The sequence below is a fragment of the Lactuca serriola genome, chromosome 1 (assembly GCF_051521515.1).
Source record: "Lactuca serriola cultivar US96UC23 chromosome 1, Lser_US96UC23_V15, whole genome shotgun sequence".
Taxonomy (NCBI): Eukaryota; Viridiplantae; Streptophyta; class Magnoliopsida; order Asterales; family Asteraceae; genus Lactuca; species Lactuca serriola.
Genome location: NC_136408.1, coordinates 3,055,962 through 3,072,473, shown reverse-complemented (window position 1 = coordinate 3,072,473; position 16,512 = coordinate 3,055,962). Strand labels below are relative to the sequence as shown.

General features: G+C 32.1%; 3 protein-coding genes across 3 annotated transcripts; 1 reads left to right on the top strand and 2 right to left on the bottom strand.

Moving 5' to 3' along the window:
* Nucleotides 1-534: 534 nt before the first annotated feature.
* Nucleotides 535-2,628, bottom strand: LOC145081725 (bet1-like protein At4g14600). Its single transcript, XM_079023268.1, has 5 exons — nucleotides 2,358-2,628; nucleotides 1,643-1,727; nucleotides 1,348-1,471; nucleotides 1,106-1,162; nucleotides 535-851 (listed from the first exon to the last, which is right to left on the bottom strand). The coding sequence occupies exons 2-5, from the start codon at nucleotides 1,699-1,701 to the stop codon at nucleotides 690-692; spliced, it is 402 nt and encodes a 133-aa protein (XP_078879394.1). The 5' UTR covers nucleotides 1,702-1,727; nucleotides 2,358-2,628; the 3' UTR covers nucleotides 535-689.
* A 7,371-nt stretch (nucleotides 2,629-9,999) lies between these two features.
* LOC145081248 (uncharacterized) lies at nucleotides 10,000-12,332 on the top strand. Its single transcript, XM_079023233.1, has 6 exons — nucleotides 10,000-10,417; nucleotides 10,503-10,598; nucleotides 10,697-10,738; nucleotides 11,113-11,242; nucleotides 11,780-11,881; nucleotides 11,978-12,332. The coding sequence occupies exons 1-6, from the start codon at nucleotides 10,004-10,006 to the stop codon at nucleotides 12,091-12,093; spliced, it is 900 nt and encodes a 299-aa protein (XP_078879359.1). The 5' UTR covers nucleotides 10,000-10,003; the 3' UTR covers nucleotides 12,094-12,332.
* Nucleotides 12,333-12,732: 400 nt separating this feature from the next.
* On the bottom strand, nucleotides 12,733-15,927 carry LOC145081408 (SNARE-like superfamily protein). Its single transcript, XM_079023244.1, has 6 exons — nucleotides 15,789-15,927; nucleotides 13,886-13,975; nucleotides 13,600-13,713; nucleotides 13,408-13,487; nucleotides 13,146-13,270; nucleotides 12,733-12,959 (listed from the first exon to the last, which is right to left on the bottom strand). Exons 2-6 carry the CDS (start codon nucleotides 13,936-13,938, stop codon nucleotides 12,888-12,890), a joined length of 444 nt encoding a protein of 147 aa, XP_078879370.1. The 5' UTR covers nucleotides 13,939-13,975; nucleotides 15,789-15,927; the 3' UTR covers nucleotides 12,733-12,887.
* Nucleotides 15,928-16,512: the final 585 nt, after the last annotated feature.

The window sequence follows — 16,512 nt, the reverse complement described above, 5'->3', positions numbered from 1 at the left end:
AATCAAATGTGAAAAATGCATAGTTTAAGTAACATTAACCTTTTAGAAAAAGCAAAAGTTCATTTTAAAGTAATGAGGGGTTATTTTGTAATACATTCTAGAAGGTGGACAATGATACTTTCCTCATGTTGGCATTTTATTTTATTATCCTCGAAGTGATGGTTTATTCTTTTTAATAAAGTGATTTGGGACTTGAAAAAGTTAAATACACTTTGGACGTCGTTTAACCCTCATGTTATTAAATCGACATTGTCTTGTGTATCTAGATAAATAAAGGAATTCTACGTATTAATGTAAGCAAATAAACCACATTTCTCTCATTAATAGCTCTAGCAAGTATCTTTTGTTTCAACATTGTATTGATGTGACAAATGACAACTTGTATCAAAACGAAACGAATTCATGCCAAGAGCACATCTTTATTTTATCAACAGATTTTTTTTTATTTTTTCTTTTTGCCAACAGATCCATAGGTATTCTCAACAAATAATACAGCATATTCATATCAACAACATCACAATACAAGCATAAATATAGATAAAAAAAGAGAGGAAAACTTTACTGACTTTATGGTTTTATAGAGTTATGCAGAAGTAAGTTATAATATGAAACAAAACACGGTTGCTTTTTAGGTAGTATTTGCTATTCTGTCTTTTTTCATGAAAGGAATATAATAATAAAAGGTGAGCTCATCTTCTTGAAAATTTAGACCAGAAATAAACGAGCATTAGACAAAAAAGAGCAAAGAGAACAACATGCAGAACATGGGTTGAACCAGATTGAACAATGCTTTTGTTTAATTTCCTCATGTTGTTCTTCACTCCTGCTTGTGCTTTTATAAGTGTCATTTGCTGCAACAACATTCAAATTATAATTAAATTCACAACATCATCAACTCAGATATATACTATTATTATTATTCTACCTTCCAATTTTAGCATCAAATAACAATCTACTTCCGTTTATTCGTAGAAAATGTAAATAATTAAGAAAATCAGACAGCAATTTAGATCTTATTGTTAAAATATATATATATATATATATATATATATATATATATATATATATATATATATACACCAGATGTCCAGATCAAGAAACATACCAGCTGATTAATAAAGTCATTCTGAAATTTGGCCTCTGACTCAATCTCTGATGCCACCTGTAATGCAACAATAATATTTCATTTTAACATTTGTGATTTGTTTACCATTTATTTTGTTATACACATAAACAGTGATATGGTATAGTACTTGGTAAACATCCACCAAATACAGTATATCAATATATCAGAAAAATATAATGTGAGGTCATGTAACATAAGAAACTGATATAAAAGTTGCTTACATTTTTTAACTGTCTAACTTGCTTTCGGAGGCCACTGATCTCATCATCCAGATCCGCATGCATTGGATCAATACGCAGTTGAATTTCATCAGAGCCGGCCCCTTGTCTGGTGCTAAGTCCTTCTCTGTCAACATATTTAAAAGAGTACTAATAACATCAAGTTAGGGCTCAAATAGCCATGTTGACATACATTTATAATGTTCTTCACTTGTTTTCTTCTTATAGGCAATTAAGCTTTGTATGGCTATTAAGCCTATTATATCACTGAGAAAAAAAAAATCAAGAAGATAAGCACCTGGATCTATATGGATCAGCACCATAGTAGCCACCACCTCTGTTAGAACTGGACGCCATTCAACAAGAAGAAAAACAAAGGAACCCTGAACAAAGAAGTGAATAAGATCACTGCGCTGAAAGCATATTATGTATAACATGGAAAATCAGGGAGAATCATAAACCCGATTCTTTTTCACTAGTAAGACATTAAGATTCTAAAATATAACTCTTCATGTACAGAAGCCTTGCACCTCATGTACTGATGCTTTTTACCATTTGGGTGAGGTTGTTTGCCCTAATCTACCATTGTTTCCCACTGATTTATATTGACTAATGATGTTTTAACAGCTTTTAGCCGTTCTCAATCTCAAACAGTAAGTTCCGACATCATAACAAAGAGCACACACAGCCTAATTACGCAATCGGACAGACACAGACACGCACGAACACCATACGATATAAGATGAAAAGGGCGTAAAAGTAATTGTAAAACCAAACAGGTTGTGTCAGGAGCAACGTTGTAATCACTGATCGCAAATCCACACGAATACCATGTATTCATGATCTGGAATATGAGGATCAACTTGTAAAATAAAATTTTCATAAGCCCATTTTCCTAGGGTTCAAGTTATGTAGAAATTTCATGCATAAATAAACGACTTTTTCAAAAAATTTATCCAAATAGACATTCAGATCCATAAAATTGAACGGGAAATTAAACTTTAAACTCTTACCGATTGAAATCGTGATCCGTATCAGCCGCAAAGATCGGAGAAGAACAAGGTCAAAATCGGAGATCTGGTTCTACAATTTCGAGAGAAAACTGAAACTTCCGATTCGATTAATCGAATCTCACTGTTTGTAATCCTTGTTTTCAATTACAACTTGTCCCAATTCTAAAAATTGTAAGCCGTTTCAAATACAACTAGTCCTTTCCTGGAAAACGGGTATGATTGAGCTCTCGCCTTCGTGCCTTCGTGGGATGTTCTTTTGGATGGGTCGGGTTCGATCCATTCAATGTGAAAGAATCCAAAATAATTTTGTTTTTTTTTAATAATAATCTAAATAGTTTGACTAAATAAAAGTTTGATTTGAATAATTTGGTTAGATCACTTTTTAATATTTGATTTTTAAGTATTAAGATATTTGATAAAATCAAGTGCTTGCATTGTCAAGTTTACGTCCACAAATCTCCTATCTTCGTGATCAAATATATAAAATAGATAAAAAGAAAATTGTGAAATAATAATCTACAAACACATGTTAAAATAATAACATCAAAAATTAGTTACCCGGGAAAATCAAATGTAAGAGTTGATGTTGAGTCGTTAAGAACTGAGAGAGGCATACCAGCTGAAATCTACGAGGTTGGTAGTAGTTTCAGGCCACCATGAGGGTTTGAAGGAGGATCATGTGAAGAGTGAGGTCATGGTTAGACAACAGGACTTATTGATAAAGGATACAGTGGCGAATCCTTTAAGGGGCCATGGCCCTCCAGGTTTTTATCCTCTTAATATGAAAACAATTATAAATTAGTCTCTTATTTAAAATAATCACTATATCGGCCTTCCTGAAATTTCGAAATAGATAACGGTATAGGTTTGAACAATTTGATCCGTTATTATGAGAAAATAAAAGGAAATAAATCAAACAGGAGAAAAAAAAAAGATAATGCATCCATGACAATTCCTGAAAACTCGCTATGCTAGTAGCTTCAAATAAAATCTCTACGATCACATGTCTTCCTATCTTTGTTCTCACTATATCATTCATCCTTCATGGATCTTGCGTGCCACTGCTTATGCACTTGTAGCCTCGCCAGTTACCATCTCCAGGTGGTTCTTTTTTTGCAGCTATGTTTCTATTAGTTATGAGGATACCCGTAATCAAGATACTGCTTTTTTTAATTCAAGTTTTGGTGGCTCTTTTTTATCCTCTCATTTGTTTTCAATTAATTACTCTTAGGATATAGCCTATAGCTTTAATTTGTTATTTAATAGAATTTGAGGATTGCTTTAGTCAAATGTGTTGCTAGCCTATATTATAGTGCCTAAAGTGTTTTTTAGTTATTTTTTTTTCTCCATGACTCGTGTGTTTATTATTGCCCTTTTCTTTTCTAAAGTATTGTTAATTGTATGTCGAGTGTTGCGTGTTAACTGTTATTTTTTGTGTTATTCTAATTACTTTTCAATAAAAACTTCTATCAAGTATACAATGTTTTATTTAACTATAACCTAATGTCTAATGTTCGTTTCTATATTTCTATTAGCATACTTGCTGTTTTTCTACTCCATTTGATTAGGATATGAAATTATATATAAACAAGACATGTATAAGTTTATTATACGAATATCAATTTCGAAACAAACATATTAGCATAAGAACAACTATTATGTTATATATATATATATATATATATATATATATATATATATATATATATATATATATATATATATATATAGGTAAAGTGAATATACCTAACAACCTTATATAAGCTTAGGTACCTAACCTCATCAAACTACGTCATTTTGCATTAAATTTTCATTGCAATCATCCAAGGTTCTTAAACTTCATTCCTAAACTTGATTTACTTCAAAAAAAATTTGGAAATTCATCATTATATTTCTCCTACATTCTTTCATTTGTAGTGGTAGGATATGAAGCCCATCAGGTGATATTCGATAGAAAGACGTGATGTAAAAGAAAGATATTGACGAAAGTCCAAAGATTTTGAAAGTAATCAAGTTATGGGGTTGAAGTTTAAGAACCTTAGGCAATTACAATGTAAATATGATACAAACCGATGTTGTATTATGGAGTTAGGTACCTAAGCTTATATAAGGTTGTTAGGTATATTCACTTTACCCTATATATATATATATATATATATATATATATATATATATATATATATATATATATATATATAATAGTGAAATATTTATTGTATATATATTTTTTAGAGTTTTCCCTCATTTGAAGTAAAAAATTATGGATATCTCTTTGTTTCGGTCGGCCCCCTTATATATATTGCTCATGTTCCGCCCCTGAAAGGATGATCGGGGACTTAGGACCTTTCGAGGGCGAGTATGGGTCCCTAAGGTGGGTGGTGTTCGTGACACATAGTTGTGAGATACACATAAATCGAAGAATTCAATACATTCGGTTGCAACAAAGATGTATTGAGACTTGAAAGCCAATTATCAGTGGTCATGAATGAAGAAAGAGGTGGAAATGCAACACACTTCCCAAGAAGGTTCATTTTTAACCCTAAATATGTTAAGTTTCCTTTTTGGGTCGTACGTCATGCGTACTCGGAGTGTACACATGGCGTACTCATGCATGAGAAAGTGGGACTCGCACGCGTGCGTCAGGCGTACTCAGCATGTACGTCGATTGTACGATGTTCAGACCAAAACCCTAGTTTTGAGGGTTTGCACCATATATAATCTCTTTATGGCCCCAAGACATTCACCCTCATCATCCTCCACCTAAAAATTGTTCCCTAGCGAACCCTAAGTGTTAATAGTGCATCTTTGAACTCATTTGTGTGTTTTGGTGGTGTTCTTGAAGAAGGAGAATGTGGTAGAAGGACATTAGAGCTTGGAAGAAGCTTGGATCTGAGATTCTCAACTTGCTAGCAACATTCTGGAGGTAAAAATCTCCTAGCTTGATCATCTTTTCTTATGGATTTAGTTATTTCTTCATTTAGGGTATTTTTGGTCCCAACCTTTGTGATTCTTAAGCATGGCAAGCTCTTAACCAAATAAGTCGTCTTTTCAGACCCAATGAGGGGTCTTTAGTCATAAAAATGAGTTATTGATGCTTAGTTCTCCCTCATGCGTGATGGTCCTTTTGGGTTGCCTTCAACAAAGCAGCTTGACAGGATGATTTATTAAAGAAAGAGGATACTGTGGTTTATTAATATATTATAGGAATAATATATTAAAAGATAAATCATATTTGTTTAATTAATATTAGTTAAATAATTAATTAAGAATTAATTATTATGACTAAAAGATATTAATTAAATAAAGGGGGCTGGAACTGCAATTATAAGATAATTGATTTTGGGTTGAGAATTCTTATGGATGAAGGCACGGACGAAATTAAGGTGGAGTCCATCTTGAATTCGTCCAAGGGGGCCTTATTCTGGAAGGTTCTGTGGACTACTTAAGGCCTAAGCTATCCAGTTAGGGTTTTGACTGAAACCCTAGCAGCTCAAGTATAAAAGGACCCCTAAAGCATCAGAATTCAGCCACTTGATCCCTTGGAAGCTTGAAGCCGAATTCTATCCTCTCATCCTCTCTCCTAAACATCATCCTTTTGCTTTGGTGTTTGTAAGCCATTAGAGGCATCACATTTGAGGTGCTTGGTTATCGTAAGCTTTGAATATTCAAGTTTCATACTACAATCAAGAGGTAATATTCTTACTTGGTTATTTATATAGATCTCAAGTTTTGTAGTATGATAAATTAGGGTATTCAAGTCTTGGATGAATTGCATGTACTATATAGAAACCTAGATCCAATCTTTAGGGCTTTGCATGAGCACAAATGATTGTTCTTTTGTATAAAACCCATCATTTGAAATATTCTTAATAACTCTTCCGCAAATGTAATCTGTTAAAAAGGTGTTAAATTTTGTTTTTTTTTATTTGGGTGAAAAATCACGATGTTACATATATGTATAAGAAATTTCAGTCGATTCAATAATAGCCCTCATTCACGAAGTCATGCTCTAAGAGGGGTATAAGGAAACGATCTATAAAATAATCGTTGAATGTGTGTCCTTTTCACCCACCATTCCTTTGTAGGGTGGATGGTCGTTAGTCGAATGAATTTGATAGGACATAAACGATTAAAAACAGGCCCGTCCTAGAGGATGAGCGATAGAGGTGACCATCTAGGGCCCATTTTCTGAATGGGTCCAAAATTTTTATAGACTTTATTAATATAATGTTAGACATGATCGATTTTGAAGATATTATTAGTGATTTTGCATCTCAAAAAGCTAGAAGAAGTATTTTTTAAATATACTTAGAAGCTAGTATAAGTAAGTTTTTTTTTCAATTATTAAGTTAATATAAAAACAGTTGATGAATTTTTTGTATTTTAAGGTTTTTTTTTCCTCTTTCGTCATAGGCCCAAAATATGTTTGGAACGATCCTGATTAAAAGTAGAATCTATAAAGCACTAGAACATTATTTTAAAATCTCACTTTAGTTACTTTAGGGAAAAAAATATGAAATTGTACGCTAATCTATAAAAACACACATCATTACTTTATGAGTCGTTAGTGGAGGGTGTGTGGTTAACCGGTACACTAATATGGTACTATACATATGAAATGATGAAACAACTCATGTTTATAATTGTTGATGGTGTGTGTGTGTGTGATTAACTGACACATCAATGAGAGATTACTAATCGATCAGGGGTGTTTGCGTGAGTTTTCATGGTTATTCACATCTTAATTGTGTTAATCGGCATCCCAATCACAATTGGTAAAAGCATAATCCGAGATTAAACATGGCATCGACGTTTCAATGAAAATCTTAAAAGATCTAGGGATTTTATGTGATTAAAATTGGTGATAATACTCCCTCGTCTTAGATCTAAGATCTTTGTTGAGGATGGTTACAAACCGTCGAGTAGGGTTTTAAACCACCGAGGATGATTCCATCAGCGACGACAACACCTTCCTTAAACCAACAATTTAAAATCGTCAACCACATTGTCAAAGGGTCATGAATTGTGAAAGCCACTGTCGGGAAATACTCCATTTTCTTGATCATGAAAGCCACCGTCGCCTCAGATCTAAAATTGTCGATGTCTAGGGTTTCGAACCGCCGTATGAGGTTTCAGATCGAGCTGTACTACATGTTGACTACAAGTTTCAAGAAGTGTTAGCAGTGATATGTGGTGGTGTCGAGGTTAAGAAATAAGATATGGAAGAAAGAGGTGACAAATATATATATATATATATATATATATATATATATATATATATATATATATATAGAGAGAGAGAGAGAGAGAGAGAGAATGAGAGAGAGAGGGGAGAGAGAAGCGGTGGTAGTCGACAGTGGGTAGTAGCAGTTAGCAGCAGTGGACGATGGTCTTTAGAGGTGCACATAGAAACCGGATCCACCAAATGAAACCGATCCGATCCGAAAACCGGTTTCGGTCAAAACCGGTTTTGACCAAACCGGATCGGATTAAACCGGTGACCGGATTCAAACCGGTTTGACTTTTCGGACTCAAAATCGGATTTACCCCCGGATCACAAACCGGATTCTACATAAACCGGTTCTTAAACCGTTGAAAAATCTGGTAAAACTTAAAAAATCCGGATCAAACCGGTTTCAAATCGAATTCGGATTGTTGACCAGATTCGGATCGGATTTTGACATATTCGGATCGGATTTTACCGGATCGGATTGTTGACCGGATCGGATCGGATCGGATCCTGGGTTTGTGCATCTTTAATGGTCTTCGGTGGCGATTATATGAGATGTCCAAGGTCGTCATAAAGTTTTTGAAGGATAAATAAATGAGAGAAAGAGTTGTTGGAGTACTCTTTGGGCGATATATTACATTTAAAAGAATAAAAGAACCAAGAATAACTTAAAATCAAATGAAAAAGAAATAAAAAAAATATAATATCGTCATTTCATGTTTGTAGGGACGAAGTGTGCACCTTTTATGAAATAAAAGATGGTCCAAGTTAATTTTTAAAAATAAAACTGAGCATGCATTTTAGCAGCAACACAAAGACTCTATTTGTCCCTAAACAATGTGTAGTTGGTTTTGTGCTCTAGTTCTTTGCTTGAGTCTTGTTTTTTTTTATATATGGTTGTTTAAAAAAATGGACTCTATTTGTAAATATTCTTTCAAATACACATAAGAATATAAAATGGATTGTTTGATACGATGAAATAAAATTAAAAAGAAATGGAAAATGAAAGGGAATATGACTTATTAAGGTAATTAATTTTCCGGTTTGTTTATATCTGGATAACTATTTTTTTTCTACACATCTAGGTAACAAAAACTTGTTGGAAGTGTTCACATATGGCCATTATGACATGCTGTAGCAGGCTACATCCTGCTACAACAGATCATAATGGTCATATGTGAACAATTTCAACAAGTTGTTATCTAGATGTGTATAAAAAAATATTTACCTAAATATGAACAAAACAAAACGAAAAGTAAGAGTAAATTAGACGAATGGTCCCTGTGGTTCGGTGGAATTTGTGCTTTTGGTCCGTAACTTATTTTTTTAACTCGGATGGTCCCTATTGTTTATTGTTGTTGCGAGTTTGGTCCATTTATTATCTAAAAAGACTATTGTGCCCTTATTAATTTTTTTGTTAATTAATTTTCTTATTTATGTATTTTTTTATATATTTAAAAAAATTAATAGACCCCACATATATGTATCTCTTCACCGTAAACCTGAAACCACATTTGAGAAATTTAATCTAGGTCTCACGATCACCATCTCATCTCTCATCCTCCTCAACTTCTATTTCATTTCCATCTTTAATGACATCGACGTCTTCACTATCCTTCTTTTTTTAGTCTTTCAACTCTGACGAACCAACACCAGAAACCCACTGGCTCTTCATCTTTAGTGGGTTGTGGTCTTGATTCGACAGAGTTGAAGGACCAAAAAAAGAAGGGATTGTGAAGACGTCGATATCACTAAAGATGGAAAATAAATAGAAGTTAAGGAAGACGAGAGATGAGGTGGTGAGGATATACAAATATATAGGGTCTATCATTTTTTTTAAATATATAAAGAATAAATACATAAATAAAAAAATAAATTAATAAGGGCACAATAGTATTTTTAGATAAAACAAGGACCAAACGTACAATAGAAATAAACAGTAGGGATCATCTAAATTAAAAAAAAAAATTAGGAGCCACACACATAAATCCTCCCAAACCACATGGATCATTCCTGTAATTTACTCTTATTTTTTTGTTGTGTTTATATTTAAGTAACTATTTTTTATAGACTATGTAAGTAATTTATAGAAAGTGTTTACATATGACCATTATAGTTACTTAAATATGAAAAAACCGAAAAGTTAATTACCTTAAAAGTTCATATTCTTAAAATGAAATGAACAATAAAAGGTAATGGACTAAGCCATTAACGTATTTAGATTGGCATGAAGGAATAGAACGATACATTTAAGCATGTTATGTACAATTTGAAAACGAAATGAAAAAAAAAAGTTGATGAATAAAGAAAAAAAAAAGATTATTTTGAAAAAAAATGAATAAAGAAAAAAAAGGTTATGTTGTAGCAACATATAATTATCATTTGACCAAAGTCAAATCACAAACTCAATGCAACAATGCACCTGATAGTGCCCCCAATTTCTAACGTGACCCTCCTCGTGATTAACAAATCTCGAGTCAAAATTCAACACGCCACTTTAAGCTCCATTTATAACCGCCAGAATCCTCCTTATATATGCTCCAATCTCACAGGAACCATTCACAACCTCAGAAGCAATCGAGCTGTGCTCGAGAAAACCATGGGAAGTGAAGGTTCTGATCTGTTTGTGAAGCGAAAACCAAGGATCCTTTGCCTCCATGGATTCCGAACAAGCGGAGAAATCTTCAAAACACAGCTGAAGAAATGGCCGGAATCGGTTCATGAGAAGGTCCAGTTCTTCTTCCCTGATGCGCCGTTTCCATGTAATGGTAAATCTGAGGTCGAAGGGATTTTTGACCCGCCTTATTACGAATGGTTCCAATTCAATAAGGTTGGATTATCTCATATCTACTCGCAATAGTTCTATTTCGAACCAATTTTAGGGATTTTGATTTTTTATTTTGGAACAACTACAGGATTTTACCGAGTATGAGAATTTCGATAAGTGTCTTGAACATATCGAAGATTTAATGATTAAGCATGAGATCGATGGTTTGATGGGATTCTCGCAGGTTTTCACGTTGATTTGATATATACTACATATTTTTTTCAAATACAATTTGATGATTGTGAATCGAATTGATTCTGTTCTGTGTATTTATTTATTTAGGGTGCAATTTTGTCAGCTGCCTTGCCAGGACTGCAAGCTAAGGCATGTTCTTCTCTCCATAACCAAAACTTTTGCTAAGAACCATGATCAATGCATTACGACAAACATTAATTCACATATTGTTTTTTGCAATTGTTAATTTAGTTATTAAAGATTTAATGAAGTTGTAGGATCAAGTTTGTAACAATAATGACAACTAACATTCCTTATTGGAAATTAACATTAAGTAATGTTGTCTATGTAATTTATAATTTGAAGTTATTAATGAAAGAAAATACACAAACAAAAACCTTCATAGGTCACAGAACTTAATCATTTCTTCAGCAAAGTTCACTTAATCAAATTCAGACATCAATTATTATAATTATATATTACTGACAATTTGGTGGTTTTTAAATTAAATAAATATTTTTTAGGGATTGGCATTGACGAGGGTACCAAAGATTAGATTTGTGATAATAGTCTCAGGGGCAAAATTGAAAAATCAAACATGGGCTGACAAGGCATATTCGCTCCCCATACAATGTCCTTCTCTCCATTTTTTAGGTACTCTTTTTGGCCTCTTTCCATGTGTAGATCATTTTAATAGAATTGAAGATGCAAATTATGTTTTTTTTTTTTTTAAAAAAAAAAAAAAAAAACGTCCGATGTATAACATCAAATGTTAAAGCGTTTATTTTGAATAATATTTTAAATTTAACATGTAAAGTTATTAATGGAAATAATATTTTTTTGTTGTAGGGAAATATGATTAACTCTAAGATGTTTGTAGGTTTTATTTGAAGATTCAAAATTGCATTAAATGTTGCATTAGAATCTTTGGAATCTTTTAAAATATATGGACGCTATTTCAACATGTAGACAACTCTTCTTGTCCACAAAACTTACCAAACCCAATAATGACGTAATAAATAACGATGCATATTTTCCACATTTCTAGCTCCTCGTTATTATTGCATTTTTGCATTTTCTAGAAAAAACACTCATTATAAAATATTGGACATCCACATCAGCTAGAGAAACCTTTTATTTTGAATATGATTTGGAGTATCTTTATAGTATTATTATTATATCTTTTGTCAGGGGAAGCGGATTTTTTAAAACCATATGGACTTGAACTTTTAAAATCAGTTGAAGATCCCATCGTCATTCATCATCCTAAAGGCCATACCATTCCAAGATTCGGTAAATCTTTTACTATTCATTATATAATTTAATATCACATAATTATTTTTAAAACACATATTTGTTTGATCTCTTCTCTCTCTCATATAATTTCAGATGAAGAAGGGTTGGAGAAAATGTTGAAATTTATTGATAGAGTTGAAAAGATTGTTTCTAACAAGGAAGATGATGTAGTCACAGTTTCGCATGAAGAATCAACAATTGCTGCATAAATTTGTGATGTTAATGGTATGGTTGTCACTCATATAACTTGTGAAACCATATGGTCTGATATGATGCTTATTTATTATTATATAATGATAGATTTGAATAATTATTTGTTGAAAATTCTATAGCAAACATCAGCATACGAGTTGCAAAAATGTTGGATGTTATTCTATATATGTAACCGAGTATTGTTGTCGCCCTAGAATATGACATAATATATTAATAATAATGACATTTTACCTAATTTACCTTCCTTTTTTCTCACAATTCTCTCATGTAAAAAGTTGATGAATATTGTTAAAACTAATAAATACCGTGACATTTGCCTTTAGGCATATTCAAACTTGTTTTTCCTCACAATTCCTTGTTAGTAGCGGAAATAAAGTATGTTGTTACCCCCTACAATTTGGCCAAATAAAAAATAATTGGACCACTAGTTTATTGACCAACCCCGAATCGTACTTGGCTTTGTTCAAGTTTGAAAACATAAAAATAAATAAATAAATAAATAAACACGATTGTTTAAAAAGTAGACCAAAATCATTTTGTATTTCCAAGGAGAAAATGATGGGAGCTGAATTCCATAGGGGACTGGAATGAAACTAAATTCCAATTCCAAGTAGGAAGAAACACCTAAATATATATTTGATGCGTAAATGAGAAGAATATATATATGGTAAACAAGCAACAATAGAATTTAGAAGCAAAAGAAGATGACAACAACTACCAAATGTAACATCATAACAAACAAAAACTCCATAATAACAGCCACCCACCAATCAACAAGTTCCATCAAAACTCAAAACTCAGTCGGAGGCTTCAACCTTATCAGCCTTTTGATTCTATCTTTGTCCGTGTTCTCCAACAACCCCTTTTATAACAAATCCATAACATCAGTATCAGTATAATAAATAAACATTCAACAGAGTTGTCCATGTAATTTTTTATTCCACACAAAAATGAAGTTGGTTGGTTAAAAAAAAAATTTACACAAAGATTTTTATATTTTTTTTAAAAGAATATTATATATAGAGTAAAGGATGGGAGGGGAGGGTACCTTCCATACAATTTCATCAAGGCATAAGCAAATCCTACCATACTTGTCCAAGAAAAGCCGCTCAGTTGGAGGCTTCCCACATACATCCTTTATGGCCGATGTAACAACAAATATTGCTTCTGACACTTTCACAAAGCAAAAAAAAAAAAAAAAAAAAAATCCAACATTAACAGCTTCAAAATCTAAGAAGTAACTAGAGACTTGAGTAAAATGTTGACTACTATTTTTTAAATATGTAAAAGAAATTAATTTGTATGCTTACAAGCGAGTTCATCATACTCATCCTTGCCAACAAGATAGATGCTGACGTGTCCAAGCACGGTGTATACAATATATACAGACCTGAAAAGCATACATACTATTTTTAGGCTTAGGTGTTTTTCTTTTTGACTTAATTGATAATTTGACACATGACATATAGGATTAGGAATGAATGAATCCCCTACTCACTCACTTGTGGCATGCGACTAGAAGTTCTTCATTTTTGACACCTTTAAGGTTGTCTGCTCCAAGTTTGACCAAGAAAGACCGCCAATGCAACCGTTCTTCACCCGGAACACCGTTGAATCTGCATCACATTCATAATCATATGTGGAGTTTGTATAAACATATATAAATGGATCAAAATAGTTTTGTAATTTATATTGGAAGGAGTTTCCTTTCATAATGACCAAAAAGCCCCTTAGAGAGCATATGAATAATGGAAATGGTGGTTTGGGAGAGAAAGGGTTTGAAGGTACCGTTCAACAAGGATATTGCCCTCGGAGTTGGCGATCAGCACAGCCAGCAACATCTTCTTTCTGTCTTGTATTAACAACCTACTTTCCTTCCTTTTTTTTTTTTTTTTTTTTTGAGGGGGATAGAAAAAAAAGATTGATCAGATTTCAATTCAACGATCTACAAACTCTGAAGAAAGATTATACATTAATCATCAACCAGAGAATCATTATTTTACAATTGTATCTTCTTTCTTGGAACATCAAGAAAAAATATATAGCTTTTTAGTAGTTCAACATCACAGATATATAGAACTACATGTTATGTGAAATTTTTTTATTTATAGAAAGATTTTCAAGTTCGCTACAATCAAGTCACTATTTTGCTTTTATAAGGTACAGTACTTTTCAACAAGTTTTTGGATATGACAAAGATACCCTTCTCGGTCAAGAGTAAAAGTTAGGGACATTCCAACTGTTTAACTAATTACTTGAGAACCCTCAAGAAATATGTACAGTCAAACATTGTCATAGGCAAGCAAACACTGGCAGATTATCTTGCAAATGAATATTATAAACACAAAGATCAAATTATATGATAGATTGGGTTAGCTAAATAATGGGCTCATAACAGGGACAAGATAAGGTAAACAAAATTTACACCTCCATAAAGTAGCAATGTTTTTCAGTAGTGCTGTTGCATTGTTATTTTCTTGTGTTCCTAACTGCTTCACATTCCAATTTTTGCAATACGTTCAGTATTACTTTCAGTTATTTTAATTATCCATGTTCTTCTTTTCATTGTAGAGTCTATTTTATAATATCTGACTGAATGCTGATATTCAAATGCAAGATCTTTTATAATTTCTTTTCCTTTTCTAATAAAAAGCTGCTTTTGGAACCTAAATGAACAGCCCATTAAAATGTATAGTTGTTCAATCAAACTTTATGCCTGTATAAGGGATGAAACTTGAAGTCTTTTCTGGCATGATCATGTAGGCAAACATGCAATGATTTTAGATACTATTTCCCAATTCCCATGTCCTAATTCCTAAATAGTACACTTTTAGTTTCTAAAATTCAAATTCTGTACCTTACAAAGTAAACAGAAAAAACATGTATTCAGTTTTGTTATGTCAAAACATTCTCAATTCTTCCACTTCTTCTATGTTTAATGTACGTATTTACTTTTTCTTATAATTGGGAATATTCATGTCAGTTTTGAAGTAAGTTCTTACCTATCTGACATTCGATGGTTAAATCTGCAATCTTTTGCAAAAAAAAAAAAGAGAGAGAATAAATCTTTGCCAACATGTATTGAACATTCCTAAACCAGTTTGATGGATTTTTTTGGCCAACTCTGGCAAGTTCTATTCACAGTTTATACTGTAATCCAGCCACAACAGTAATGCACACTGCTCGATGCTAACTACATAAAATGAATCGGAAGAATTGCAAGTGGCCATTTGGCGAATTATCAGTTCATAGGCTCCCAAATTCACCACCAAATCTTGTGGAAAGCCAAAAGTTATTCATAAATCTATACAAAGACCAACATTTAACATCACCTTATTATAATTGCTTTTCAAGTGGAAGAAAATGTGAATTGACAAACATTCTGTCACAGTTTACTTTATGAATAAGAAAATCACGATCCAATCTCCAGAAAACCCAAAAAACTGAATTTGGATCTAGAAAATCGATACCAAATTGCAATCGGGAAAAACTATGAGTTAATGATAATATCAAATCTGAAGTTAAAGGAATTATTATTGATCATCTTCCTAGCTCTCTCTTTGATGTCGGATAGTAAGTGAGAATCATAATCAATAATTTATCCATACGACAAGAATCACATCAATAAACCAGTAATAAAACAAATTTTAGAAAAGCTGATCAACACAATAGAACTAGGGTTTCGCAGTACCTGAAGCAGTAGATGACCGACGATCGACGATAAAGAACGAACACGAAGAGAGGAATCCTACAGCAAACCAAAGTATGAAAGCATTTTCAAAAGAAAACGATATATGCTGTGTAATATTCGTAATCTCCCTATGTTTAACTATGGGAAATGAACTAAAAGTAAACAAAAGAGTACATCAACTAAAAATATTTTTGTATATAATTTTGGAATAGATAAATTTTGGAACTTCCAGGGAAAAAAAAAAAAAAAAAAAAACAACTTTGGAATTTAAATAACTAATCTAAAATCCAGTAAATTATATTGGAATTTTGAGAAAAAACTTAGTTTTTTTTCTAAAATCTATTAAAATGCTAAACAAACATGATAATTAAATTCATATATTTAGTTGAAAAACAATGATATTTTAATGCTTCAGATAAGTATTTTAAACATAAATTGAGAGATTTATTTGAAAAAAAAAGCTTGGGAAGTTGGTATTTTTCACAGAATATTAAAAAATGGCTATTTTTTTTTTTGGAAAACTTTATTTAAAAGCTCAATTTACAAGGCTTAATTTAGTTAATGTTCCTTTAATTATTCATTAGAGTAAATTACATACATGGTCGCATGGTTTTTGTCGTTTCAATAACTATTTGTAAAAGAAAATAATTATTTTACCGATATGCTTATTATAACTATGTAATTTTAGAACTATGAGTCGGTGCCCTATTAGACCATCCGTTAT

Bases quoted from the DNA above. Each gene is read 5' to 3' on its own strand.
- LOC145081725 (XM_079023268.1), bottom strand. From the start codon at position 1,701: ATGGCGTCCAGTTCTAACAGAGGTGGTGGCTACTATGGTGCTGATCCA. The intron at 1,472-1,642 runs GTGCTTATCTTC...ATATGTTGACAG, and splicing joins GCTGATCCATATAGATCCAG to AGAAGGACTTAGCACCAGAC. The intron at 1,163-1,347 runs GTAAGCAACTTT...GTTGCATTACAG, and splicing joins AAGTTAGACAGTTAAAAAAT to GTGGCATCAGAGATTGAGTC.
- LOC145081248 (XM_079023233.1), top strand. From the start codon at position 10,004: ATGCACCTGATAGTGCCCCCAATTTCTAACGTGACCCTCCTCGTGATT. The intron at 10,418-10,502 runs GTTGGATTATCT...GAACAACTACAG, and splicing joins AATGGTTCCAATTCAATAAG to GATTTTACCGAGTATGAGAA. The intron at 11,882-11,977 runs GTAAATCTTTTA...ATATAATTTCAG, and splicing joins CCATACCATTCCAAGATTCG to ATGAAGAAGGGTTGGAGAAA.
- LOC145081408 (XM_079023244.1), bottom strand. From the start codon at position 13,938: ATGTTGCTGGCTGTGCTGATCGCCAACTCCGAGGGCAATATCCTTGTT. The intron at 13,714-13,885 runs GTACCTTCAAAC...AATGTGATGCAG, and splicing joins GGCAATATCCTTGTTGAACG to ATTCAACGGTGTTCCGGGTG. The intron at 13,488-13,599 runs GTGAGTGAGTAG...TATGCTTTTCAG, and splicing joins CTTCTAGTCGCATGCCACAA to GTCTGTATATATTGTATACA.